This window comes from Oncorhynchus kisutch, linkage group LG8, assembly GCF_002021735.2.
Source record: "Oncorhynchus kisutch isolate 150728-3 linkage group LG8, Okis_V2, whole genome shotgun sequence".
NCBI lineage: Eukaryota > Metazoa > Chordata > Actinopteri > Salmoniformes > Salmonidae > Oncorhynchus > Oncorhynchus kisutch.
The window spans coordinates 26,188,888-26,201,630 of NC_034181.2; the positions used below are offsets into that span (position 1 = coordinate 26,188,888).

The window sequence follows — 12,743 nt, forward strand, 5'->3', positions numbered from 1 at the left end:
CTGTTTATCTGTAACCCAAACAGTTGGGAAACTTCTAAAACGAACTATAGTGATCCACAGAGGACCAACAGGCAATGAACAGCCCACATATAAATAACCCATTTTCAGTCTCAGAATAACACACTCATGGTCTCATGAATTAGAACAATGACACTCAACATCATGTGTCAAAACAAGAAAATAGCCAACCTTAAAAGGTCCAGTGCAGTCAAAAACATGATTTGTCTGTTTTATGTACATTTCCACTCTGAGGTTGAAATAATACTGTGAAATTGAGCCTTTTCATAATTTTCCCTTTTAGTGAGAGAGCCGTTTGAAAAGACCACTTGAAATCTCAGCCTGTTTTTGTGAGATTTTGGCCTTCCATGGTGACATCACCATGCAGTTAATTAGTTATTAGTAGGAACTCTGAAATTTCCAACTTGCTAACTGGTTGTAGTTATTGTACACGTCGTGTTCAACCAATTAGCAAGTCGGACATTTTCAAGTTTCGACTAGCGCGTGAACACAGCAATAATGGACTAATAAGAAGGTTCCAAACCTCTGCCAATAAGTTCATTTTCAGTTTTCCCTCCCCACTCAAACCCCTCCCAGATAGTCCTCACAAAATATGACCTTTAAATGTCAAATTTTATATGCAACCTGGGATGGGTTTGGTCTAGTAAGTGTGACAGTGTGGTCAGATACAGGATTGTAGACATTGAGATAATGGCAACCATTTTGAATACAAATATTCATGACAGCTCATGCATGCAACTCCTTTCCATTGTTATTTAATGATATACAAGACCATTGAAGGCCTGGATGATTAGGTGGCCATAGTGGTATGGTGACCAGGTTGGGAAGTACACTAGGGTTTAGACTTCTACTCAACTCGAGTGCCATGGGACATTTTGCGACCACTAGAAAACAGAGGTAGTTCAGTGAACAAGCTTGTGTTAGGACTAGCCCTGTAGACCTGAGGGCTCACGTTAGCTCCCAGAGCAAATACATAGGCTTTTTAGCTCAGTGGGCTAACACGGTCCTAAAGCATGCAGATGGCCTGGGTTCGATACCTGGTCCCACATAGTAAGTCGAACCTCTGACATCTCATATAAAATAATGAGAAACTGGTTTGACAACTTTGTTATGGTGAACCTAGTGTGGAACTGTACAATAACATCAAACTAGTCATTTTGTGAGATTTTATTTTCAAACTTGTCGTCATACATTACATGCTACTATTCATAAAAAAGTAATTACCAATATTTTTCTTTCTTTCTTATAGCTGGTAACATAGGGTTGTGATAATAAACTCAGAGGCCACTCAACACCCCCCCCCCCACAGTCAACCTATCACCTTTAACTTTTCACCTCTATCCACTGCCCTGCTTTCCCGTAGCAGGCAGTAAAAGAAACGCCTGAGCGGGGTCTGTAGAAACCGGAAGCTTCCAGTTTGAGGACGGATCAAACCAGGTAGCTACACGCTTTCGCCACCAGAGAGGAATCAAACAACAACAACAACAAAAAACATGAAAGAAAGATGAGTCCTAAAAAAATGGTCAATCAGGTTTGAATGTTTGTACAGGTGTGATCACATAAGAGCTGGCCACTATGTGGCACCATCCGTCAGTCTGTCTGTCCATCTATCCATACAGGTCGTCATCGTTATCCTCGTTAAACACTGGCCCCCCGCCTGTTCCCCCGGTACCCTGGCTTGGACCACTGCCCCCTGCAGCACTGGATGGGAACCTGTGAGACAAAGACAATAGTCACCATTATAAACCAGGCAGTTAGGGTCCTGGATGCTGATTGGCTGAAACAGCATTAAAGCCGTATGGAAATATGGCCAATATACCACAGCTAAGGGCTGTATCCAGGAACTCCGCTTCTTACCTAAGAACAGCCCTTAGCCGTGGAATATTTTAGCAATAAGGCCAGAGGGTGTGGTAGATGGCCAATACACCACGGCTAAGGGCTGGTCTGACATAACATGGCTGTCAGCCAATCAGCACTCAGGGCTTGAACCACCCAGTTTATAATTAAGCAATAAAGGCACGAGGGGGTGGTATATGGCCAACATACCACGGCTAAGGGCTGTTCTTATGCACGACGCATCTCAGAGTGCCTGGACACAGCCCTTAGCCGTGGTATATTGGCCATATACCACAAACCCCCGAGGTGCCTTATATTGCTATTATAAACTGGTTACCAACGTAATTAGAGCAATAAAAACAAATGTTTTGTTGTACCCATGGTATACGTCTGATATATTGGCAGTATACCACACTTCCTCTGGCCTTATTGCTTAAATATACCACAACCCCTCGGGCATTATTGCTTAATTATAGCACATTAAACACTGTCACACACAAACGTACCTGAAGCTGCCAAAGCCTCGGCTCTGCTGCAGTGTCTGGGCAAACATCTCGTATTTGCGGATGTCATTGTCGCTGACGGAGCGGCGGGCGAATCGCATGGCCTCCTCAAAGTGGTCCTTCCTGATCTCTGGCACAGGGTCATCCTCCTCCACCTCCTGGAAATGAGAATAGAGGGAGGGTGGAAGGGGGGTAATTGAAAAAGAAAAGTAGACGGAGAGAAAGAGATGGCGTGAACGAGGTGTGTGTGTGTGTGTGAAATGACCATAGCAGAAGGGTTGGTCTGCCTCTCCCTCTCTCGGCGAATCTCGTTCTCGATGCACTCTCTGATGGCCAGCTTACAGGCCCGCTGGCAGATTTCTGTAAGGTCAGCACCCGAGAACCCATTGGTCATCTTAGCCAGGAAGTCCAGATCAACATCCTATAGGATAGAGGGAGGAGACGGGGTGTAACCAATCAACGTCAGGTTAATGATATAGCACCTGAAACATCTTACATATTGGTGCGAGTCACTAAATCTTGTTACATAATACAACTACCATCGGGTTCTTGCTACATTAGCATGATGACAGGTGTAGAAAGATGTAGTGTTTATGAGCGGTGTGTGTTTTACCTTGCTAATGGGGCTCTTTCGGAGGTTAGCCTTGAGAATGTTGATCCTGCTCTTCTCGTCAGGCAGAGGGATGTAAATAAGCTGGTCCAGACGGCCGGGTCGAAGGATGGCAGGGTCAATGATGTCAGGGCGATTGGTGGCGCCGATGATGAAGACGTTCTTTTTGCTGGACATGCCGTCCATCTCAGTCAGGATCTGGTTGATGACACGGTCGGCCGCTCCGCCACCGTCTCCCACATTACCCCCACGGGCTTTCGCTATGGAGTCCAGCTCGTCAAAGAACAACACACACGGGGCTGCCTGGCGAGCCTGTACACACAGAAAAACACAGTAGATTACACCATATACTATTGAAAATGGTGTAGTGGTGTACAACAGGGTTCAATGCCAAGACCACTGTTTTTCTCCATGTTGATTTATGACCTACCATAGCGCACAAATAGAAATGTTAACTTTGGTGAGTCACTTCTATGTCATACCTTGTCAAAGATCTCCCTGACATTAGCCTCAGACTCTCCGAACCACATGGTGAGAAGCTCAGGTCCTTTGATGGAGATGAAGTTGGCCTGGCACTCGTTGGCAATGGCCTTGGCCAGCAGGGTCTTACCGCAACCCGGGGGCCCGTAGAACAACACTCCCTTAGAAGGGGTCATACCGAACTTCAGGAACTTATCAGGGTGCTCCACTGGGTACTATCGGGGAAAGAAAGATGGAGATAAGGTATGACAATGTGTGTAAGGCTAAACTTTGTGCACCAGTGTGATTGCAGGCCTGCATAGGACGAAGGCAGAGTAGCTAGCGAGGTACTGCTCTGTGTCAGTGGTCACGGGCAGCCTTGCTGTATGGAGAAGGTTCTTTTTTCCATCCACAAGTGTCCATATATCCATGAATCCTTCGACTAATGTGATTTGTGGATTCAAATAAATAATTTTAAATGTGTTTGTGTGCACGCACGTCGTACCTGCACCAGTTCCTGCAACTCCCTCTTGACATCTTCCAGTCCTCCAATGTCCCCCCAGGTGATGTTAGGAACCTCTACCACCGTCTCCCTCAGAGCTGATGGGTTACTCTGGCTCAGAGCCCACTGAAATGCAAACACACATTTAATATCATATACAGTTGAAGTCGGAAGTTTACATACACTAAGGTTGGAGTCATTAAACTCATTTTTCAACCACTCCACAAATTTCTTGTTAACAAACTAGTTTTGGGTAGTACCCCCCCCCCGACTTAGTTAACAAACTAAGTCGGTTAGGACATCTACTTTGTGCATGACAAGTAATTTTTCCAACAATTGTTTACAGACCGATTATTTCACATATAATTCACTGTATCACAATTCCAGTGGGTCAGAAGATTACATACACTAAGTTGACTGTGCCTTTAAAAAGCTTGGAAAATTCCATCTTGGCTTTAGAAGCTTCTGATAGGCTAATTGACATCATGAGTCAATTGGAAGTTTACCTGTGGATGTATTTCAAGGCCTACCTTCAAACTCACTGCCTCTTTGCTTGGCATCAAGTGAAAATCAAAAGAAATCAGCCAAGACCTACTTGGGGGCAATTTCCAAATGCCTGAAGGTACCACGTTCATCTGTATAAACAATAGTACGCAAGTATAAACACCATGGGACCACGCAGCCGTCATACCGCTCAGGAAGGAGATGCATTCTGTCCCCTAGAGATGAACGTACTTTGGTGCGGAAAGTGCAAATCAATCCCAGAACAACAGCAAAGGACCTTGTGAAGATGCTGGAGGAAACAGGTACAAAAGTATCTATTTCCACAGTAAAACGAGTCCTATATCGACATAACCTGAAAGGCCGCTCGGCAAGGAAGAAGCCACTGCTCCAAAACCGCCATAAAAAAGCCAGACTACGGTTTGCAACTGCACATGGGGACAAAGATCATACTTTTTGGAGAAATGTCCTCTGGTCTGATGAAACAAAAATAGAACTGTTTGGCCATAATGACCATCGTTATGTTTGGAGGAAAAAGGGAGAGGCTTGCAAGCCGAAGAACACCATCCCAACCGTGAAGCACAGGGGTGGCAGCATCATGTTGTGGGGGTGCTTTGCTGCAGGAAGGACTGGTGCACTTCACAAAATAGATGGCATCATGAGGGAAGAAAATGATGTGGATATATTGAAGCAACATCTCAAGACATCAGTCAGGAAGTTAAAGCTTGGTTTTAAATGGGTCTTCCAAATGGACAATGACCCCAAGCATACTTCCAAAGTTGTGGCAAAATGGCTTAAGGACAACAAAGTCAAGGCCATCACAAAGCCTTGACCTCAATCCTATAGAAAATATGTGGGCAGAACTGAAAAAGCGGGAGCGAGCAAGGAGGCCTACAAATCGGACTCAGTTACACCAGCTCTGTCAGGAGGAATGGGCCAAAATTCACCCAACGTATTGTGGGAAGCTTGTGGAAAGGCTACCCGAAACGTTTGACCCAAGTTAAACAATTTAAAGGCAATGCTACCAAATACTAATTGAGTGTATGTAAACTTCTGACCCACTGGGAATGTGATGAAAGAAATAAAAGCTTAAAGAAATCTCTACTATTAATCTGACATTTCACATTCTTAAAATAAAGTGGTGATCCTAATTGCCCTAAAACAGGGAATTTTTACTAGAATTAAATGTCAGGAATTGTGAAACTGAGTTTAAATGTATTTGGCTAAGGTGTATGTAAACTTCCGACTTCAACTGTATATATAACCAGGAGCAGTATAGTTATTATGTACTGGGTTGTGGTAGACTGTGTAGTCTACCCTAGGTAGAGACAGTCAACACGTAATGTGTTTCCTACCCTGAAGTCGTCCATGGTAACGGCCAGGGAGTTCATGACCTCCGCATCGATGGTCTCGTCCTCCAAGTCGATTAGGTCCATCTTCTTCCTGATGGCCTGGAGAGCAGCCTCAGAGCACAGGGCAGCCAGGTCAGCACCCACGTGGCCGTGGGTCTCATTAGCCACCTACACGGAGATACAGGGGGAGTTAACACGCAGGCCAGCCTCGGAACACAATGCTACCAGTTCAATGGGTGTGGGAAATGTCAGCCACCTAACAAGACACACACCCAGGATGTGTTCCAAATGGCACCCTATTCCTTCAATCAGGAATTGACAACTTTTTTTGCCACTTGTCCATTGGACAAGTAGGACAGATTTTTTATTTTGTGCAAAAGCTCAAGTCACTTGTCCCCAAATAAAATGGTCCAACACCATTTTTACATCACTGTATGAAGCAAATAACCACTTTTTAAAATAAAAAGCATTCCTATTTTTTAGCATAGATAATCTGACAAAAATTTAGGCTACTCAGGAAGATCGGTCAAGATTGACGTTGAAATTGGACATTTATTTCCCGATGTCCTCCTTCAAAATCGGCCACAAGGGACAACAGTGAGCACTATTACCGTCAATTAGACTTGGGTTTTACTAGGGTGTTGTGGATTGGGTTGGTGGATGGGAGTAATCTATTAATATTGTTCCAATGTTGGCCTCCCTTATCTAATTCTGATCACAATATCAAACAATTATTCTGATGTGTGATTTTTTATTTTTTTACTTTTTAATCTGTATTCTTATCTGACAATCATTTTTCTTGTCCCAGCGCAGAACGTTATTATTTTGGTATTTTACCCCCTTTTTCGTGATATCCAACTGCGATCCAATTTGGGTCTTGTCTCATTGCTGCACACTCCCTAATGGGCTGAGGAGAGACGAAGCGTAGCCTAGTGGTTAGAGCGTTGGACTAGTAACCGGAAGGTTGCAAGTTCAAACCCCTGAGCTGACAAGGTACAAATCTGTCATTCTGCCCCTGAACAGGCAGTTAACCCACTGTTCCTAGGCCGTCATTGAAAATAAGAATTTGTTCTTAACTGACTTGCCTAGTTAAATAAAGGTAAAATATGTCCTCCAAAACTCCTCGCCCGGCCCACCACGAGGAGTCGCTACAGCGTGATGAGCCAAGTAAAGCCCCCACCGGCCCAACCTTCCCCTTAACGACACTGGGCCAACTGTGCGGCACCCTATGGGACTCCGTTCACGGCCGGTTGTAACACAACCTGGGATCGAACCCGGGTCTGTCGTGATGCAACAAGCACTACGATGCAGTACCTTAGAACGGCGGTAGGGAATAGGATGCCATTTGGGACGCAGGCCAAGAGTCAGCACACACCTGTTCAAGGTCAACATCGTCATTCAGTTTCATGTTCTTGGTGTGGATCTGCAGGATTTCCAGTCTGCCTGTAGCATCAGGGATTCCAATGTCCACCTCCCTGTCAAAACGCCCTGTAGGCACAAGCACGTTGGAGCATTAAAGCAACCAATATAACTGCACAATAAAAACATAAAAACACCCTGTAACCAACCGGTAAAAAGTGTGTATACGTACCAAATCTCCTAAGTGCAGCGTCTATGCTGTTGGGTCTGTTGGTGGCTGCCATGACAATGACATGAGCCCTCTGCTTCAGCCCGTCCATCAGGGTCAGCAGCTGAGACACAATACGCCTCTCCACTTCTCCATGGGTCTACAAACACACACACACGTCAACAACAGCAGGATATACCTCTCCATCTAATCATGGGTCTACAGAAAATGTCAGATCAGTTCATAGCTGCTGCACTTTGTTTTTATTGAAGTGATACAATGTCATAGTTGGGTGACCCTTTAGAAGGATTTTTCTGTTTCCTTTGTATTCCATATTTATTCTCTTGGTCTGCACATCAACCGATGGACACCATTAATACCCATTCTCTCTCCCCCACACCTTCTCTCTCTTTGGAGCGATAGCGTCCAGCTCATCAATGAAGATGATGGCAGGAGAGTTCTTCTCAGCCTCCTCGAAGGCCTTCCTCAAGTTGCTCTCACTCTCTCCAGCCAGCTTACTCATGATCTCAGGACCTACGGACAGGAACATAGACAGGAAGGGCCATACAGAGCAACATCAAAACAGCAAGAGTACAATGACTTATCATGAACACTGAACCTCTGCCTAGGAAAGGGTAAGGTTTAGAATCTCACCGTTGATGAGGAAGAAGAAGGCTCCAGTCTCATTAGCGACAGCTCTGGCAATCAGGGTCTTTCCTGTACCGGGGGGTCCGTACAGCAGGATACCACGGGGGGGCTGGAGGGGAGTACAGGTGCATGTCAGTCATTAGAACATTTCCAATAGTGAAAAATGCTTACTTCTTAAGTCAATTGAAATGGTTGACTTTCAAGTCTGGAAAACATGTTTTTAAACTCTTTACTGTTCAAGAAAGTGCGTAGACTAACACAAGGCCTTGAAGATAGTGAATGGTGTGTGTTACCTTGACTCCTATAGCCTTGAATAGTGCAGGGTGTCTGAGTGGCAGCTCCACCATCTCCTTGATCTGAGCCAGTTGCTTCCTCACTCCTCCGATATCGTCATAGCCCACCTCATTCAGGGACTCCTCCTCATCCTACACACACAGAAAACACACACAGAAATAAATCTGAGGCTTGAGAGTTAATTTGCTTACTAGGGCTAGGTATTTGCAGGGACTTCAGGATACCTAGGTCCCGATTCATTACATATTCCTACCCGAGCCTCTTGCTGTGGACTTGGAGAAAAGCAACGCTAATTGGCTAAAAGTACAATGCCTAGATTTACATAGGCTAAATTAAGAGTGCTCTGCCCACAAGCAATTGGTTGAGGTTGACCCACCTCTCTCCTGATAGGCTCTCCCTCACAGTGGATGACGGTATCGGGGGCAACGATGCAATAGGGGTTGGGGTCAGTCTCCACCACCTTGAACTCCACCGCACGCATACCCCCCCGAACCAGGAAGATATCACCTACACACAATGACATATTACAGAATAAAATATAGAACAAACAATTGTTCACCGGTGCTGTTTTGAAACAAAATGATTGGTAACAGGTGTGTGTTAGGGATGGACACAGTTAATCCACTATCCAGACATCCGAACAGACATTCGTATTTGAACACATTTTGGGATAATTTTGTAGGCCTATTTTAACAATGAAAAAGCTGTTTAAATGAAATTGTCCATGTTACACACAAGGATATACAATGACATGTGAAATGCTTAATTTAATAAAGCAACCAACTTTAGAATGTAGTGTTTATGTACGGCGCATTGAGCTACTGCTGCTTCAGATGTCCCATGGCTTTGACAGTTCATTGTTAACAGAACTGTACTGTAAATGCAGCCTGGTTCTAGGGACACACAAAGTGAATGTTTTATTTTCAAGCAAATTCTCTCTCATAAGTTATGGGTTGCGTTTTACATTTGACGATCATAGCACATTTAGCCCTCTGGTCAGCCCTGACAGCGATATGCCATTTTCCCCACTTCAAATAGCAGTTAGCCTACAGGCGCACACCAACAGAGGGTCCACAAGACCTGACACAGATTAATGCAAAACACTAACCAGAAAACTTTTTAAATATTATATATATATATATAATCTGTTCTATTATGGCGAACATTAGACTTCACGTTCACTGTTAGCCTAAGCTACTGTTAGCTAAAAACTACCGGAATAGCACCCTGAAAACAACTGTACACTGTCTGCTGCGGCATCATTCTGATTAGAGGTCGACCGATTATGATTTTAATGCCGATATCGATTACTGGAGGACCGAAAAAAGCTGATACCGAATAAATTGGCCGACATATATTTTGTAATATATATTACAATTTGTATTATTTTGTAGAATTTGTAAAAAATGACAATTACAACAATACTGAAATGAACAATGAACACTTATTTTAACTTAATACATAAATCAAATCTATTTAGTCTCAAATAAATAATGAAACATGCACAATTTGGTTTAAATAATGCAAAAACCCAGTGTTGGAGAAGAACGTAAAAGTGCAATATGTGCCATGTAAAAAAGCTAACGTTTAAGTTCCTTGCTCAGAACATGAGAACATATGCAAGCTGGTGGTTCAATATTCCCAGTAAAGAAGTTTAGGTTGTAGTTATTATAGGAATTATGATGCGTCGACTATTTCTCTCTATGCCATTTGTATTTAATATACCTTTGACTATTGGGTGTTCTAATAGGCACTTTAGTATTGCCAGCCTAATCTCATGAGTTGATAGGCTTGAAGTTATAAACAGCACTGTGAAGCAAGCATTGATAATTGCTAAAAACTTGAAATCGGCCCTAATTAAATCGGTCGACCTCTAAATCCGATTGGTCAAAAGAGTAGAGATTATTATATATAATTTTGACTATACGAATATCCGGAAAAATATATTTTATGTGAATAGTGAAATCATTTCAAATGCTCATCCCTAGTGTGTGTACTGACCCTTGCGGATGGGCCTGTAGGCCTCTAGGAAGTAGGGTTTGAGGTAGACCTCAAATAGATTGCCAGTGATTCCCTCCACTGTATCATCAATAGGCAGAACGTGGATCCTCTTGCCATACTTCACATCAGGACACGGCTGGATACTGCAACAGGAAGAATAGAGAAACATCACTCATCTAAATTTGCTTTGGGCATATGTACAAAAACAAACTTGTTTGTTCCCGTGTGTGTGCATCTGTATGTGTACCTGATGACATCCCCCAGACGGACGCGGAGGTTGTTGCGGACCACACGGTTCATGCGGATCTTCTCATCAGAGCAGGTGTCGTCAGACAAAACAATACATACTGACTCCCTGCGCTTCTTCCCCTTCATCAGCACTGTGTCTCCACGAAACAGCTGCAGCTCATCCATCTTTGCCTAAAAACAGTATGAACACCATGAGTTTCACTAGATGTTCTAAATACTTTTAGTACAGCAGGATCAGATCGTTTACAGATATTTGCCACAGCAGCAGCTGAGAATCAAAATAACACTTGCTTGCTTAGAGCCAGAATAATTACATTCTGGGACTGTGAACAGAGGATGAGGTTACAAATCCACCCAATCACCTGTGCCTACCTGAGAGAGAGAGACCACACTGTTGTCTTCATTGATGGATTCATCAACAATCAATCTGTTAGGTCTGGTCTTCTGCTTCAGAATTGCAGTGGAAAGATCATCATTTTTGGATCTGGGTGAAACAAACAAAAGCGATAAGTTAAAACTGACTGTCTGATATTTCACAGTTACTACATACACATTAATTATTGAGCTCCCAAGTGGCGCAGCGGTCTAAGGCTCTGCACCAGGGTGTCACTATAGACACCCTGGTTCGAATCCAGGCTGTATCACAACCGTCCGTGACTGGGAGTCCCACAGGGCAGTGCACAATTGGCCCAGCGTCTGGTTTGTTCTTAACTGACTTGCCTTGTTAAATCAAATAAAAAAATCCTTGTCCTATTGGGAATATTGATTAACAACGTCATTAGCTAACTAGATAGATCAGTATTGCTGGCTATAAATGCCGTCTTTGCAAAGCTATCAAGTTAACATCGCGCAATCACTTGACTTGGCCAACTTTCATATTGTACACTTTGTTTCATTATCAGCTAAATAGCTACGCTAACGTTAGCTAAATCCGAAATACTGTTCATCGCTAACTAGCTACTAGTAGCCAAGCTGCAGGTGACACACCTTTTGAGATCCCAAGTTGTCAAGTTACGGCTATTTATTAGCTACACCAGCTAAAACCGAGGTGTAGCTAGTTTGGTAACGTTATTGCATATGCTAGATTGCTAGCTAATATGCCATATTCCTAAATGACCTAAACCGTCATTACACTTTGAATGATACCCGTTTAGGTAGCTAGCTACCTAAACGGGTAACGTTAGTTTAGCTAAACCAGTAAGTAAGTGACATGGCAGGCATTTTCATCCAGCTTTGACAGTTAGCTAGCTACCCAACCACTTACGTTAGTTAGCGTCAGTTAGCTAGCCAGTTGGCTAACTAACGTTAACACATTTAAATGGTAATGTATTTAAAAAATGTGTCCTGCCTCTAATTCATCATCATAGGTCCTTGGATGAGTTTGTCAAGCCAGAGAGTCACAGGCTAGCTAGTTAGAAACATATGTTAACATTGGTTAGCAAACAGTGCCGGTAGGCCCACCTAGCTACGTTTTGTCAGGTTAAGTTGCCTAACGTTAGCTAGCTAGATACAAACGCCTGTCAGTCATGTACGGTAGTTTTGGACATTCCATTGACTGGTCCCAATTACAGTGTAGAACATTATGGGCTAACGTTAGCTAATACTTGGTTACCTAACTAGCTAGCTAAATTCACTCGTAGTAAGAGTCTTCCATAAACCGTAATGTTAGTATGGCATGACATCCAATATGCTAACTAGCTAGCTGAGGTAAAATACCAGAAGAGTCTAGTAGCTAAGCTAGCTAATTCGCTTGTAAAAAAAGACACCTTTGTATCTATTTATACTTACTCTCCTCCCGAGGCCATGGTGTTACTCCTCCTGAAATAGCTAATGTGTATAAATAAAAAGTATCTACTGTAGCTATTTGTTAAAGCTTTGTCCGCAAAGTGCCTTCACAACGTTCTCTTGAGCTCTTCTTCTTTACATTTGTATTGGCGGATCGCATCCGTGTGGTGCATACACCACCACCTACAGTAGTGGAGTGTGAGGCCATTCAAGGCCTCTTCTTCGTCGATGCGGTTGGCATCCAATAAATGTTGCACTACCACCACCAACTAGACTGGGTTATAACACCATTATGCTTTACTTGAAAAAATGAAAATAAATTAACATTTAACCTATCCCTACACGATTTTTTTTTAAACACCACCCTACTCCACTATTTAAACCTATCTAGTCCTACCTCATGCCAACAGCCTGAAAG

The 12,743-nt window shown here is 43.4% G+C and overlaps 1 protein-coding gene across 2 annotated transcripts; it reads right to left on the reverse strand.

Annotated features, from left to right (window-relative positions):
- Nucleotides 1-1,170: 1,170 nt before the first annotated feature.
- LOC109895994 (transitional endoplasmic reticulum ATPase) lies at nucleotides 1,171-12,541 on the reverse strand. 2 transcript variants are annotated; one of them, XM_020490154.2, is made up of 17 exons: nucleotides 12,329-12,541; nucleotides 10,913-11,024; nucleotides 10,539-10,711; nucleotides 10,292-10,434; nucleotides 8,667-8,797; nucleotides 8,290-8,421; nucleotides 8,003-8,105; nucleotides 7,749-7,882; nucleotides 7,373-7,508; nucleotides 7,157-7,269; nucleotides 5,785-5,949; nucleotides 3,932-4,054; nucleotides 3,450-3,662; nucleotides 2,971-3,279; nucleotides 2,623-2,778; nucleotides 2,361-2,515; nucleotides 1,171-1,731 (listed from the first exon to the last, which is right to left on the reverse strand). In XM_020490154.2, the coding sequence occupies exons 1-17, from the start codon at nucleotides 12,343-12,345 to the stop codon at nucleotides 1,626-1,628; spliced, it is 2,421 nt and encodes an 806-aa protein (XP_020345743.1). In that variant the 5' UTR covers nucleotides 12,346-12,541; the 3' UTR covers nucleotides 1,171-1,625. The 2 variants fall into 2 exon arrangements, with proteins under 2 accessions (XP_020345743.1, XP_031685807.1); XM_031829947.1 differs by having other exon boundaries at nucleotides 2,361-2,778.
- Nucleotides 12,542-12,743: the final 202 nt, after the last annotated feature.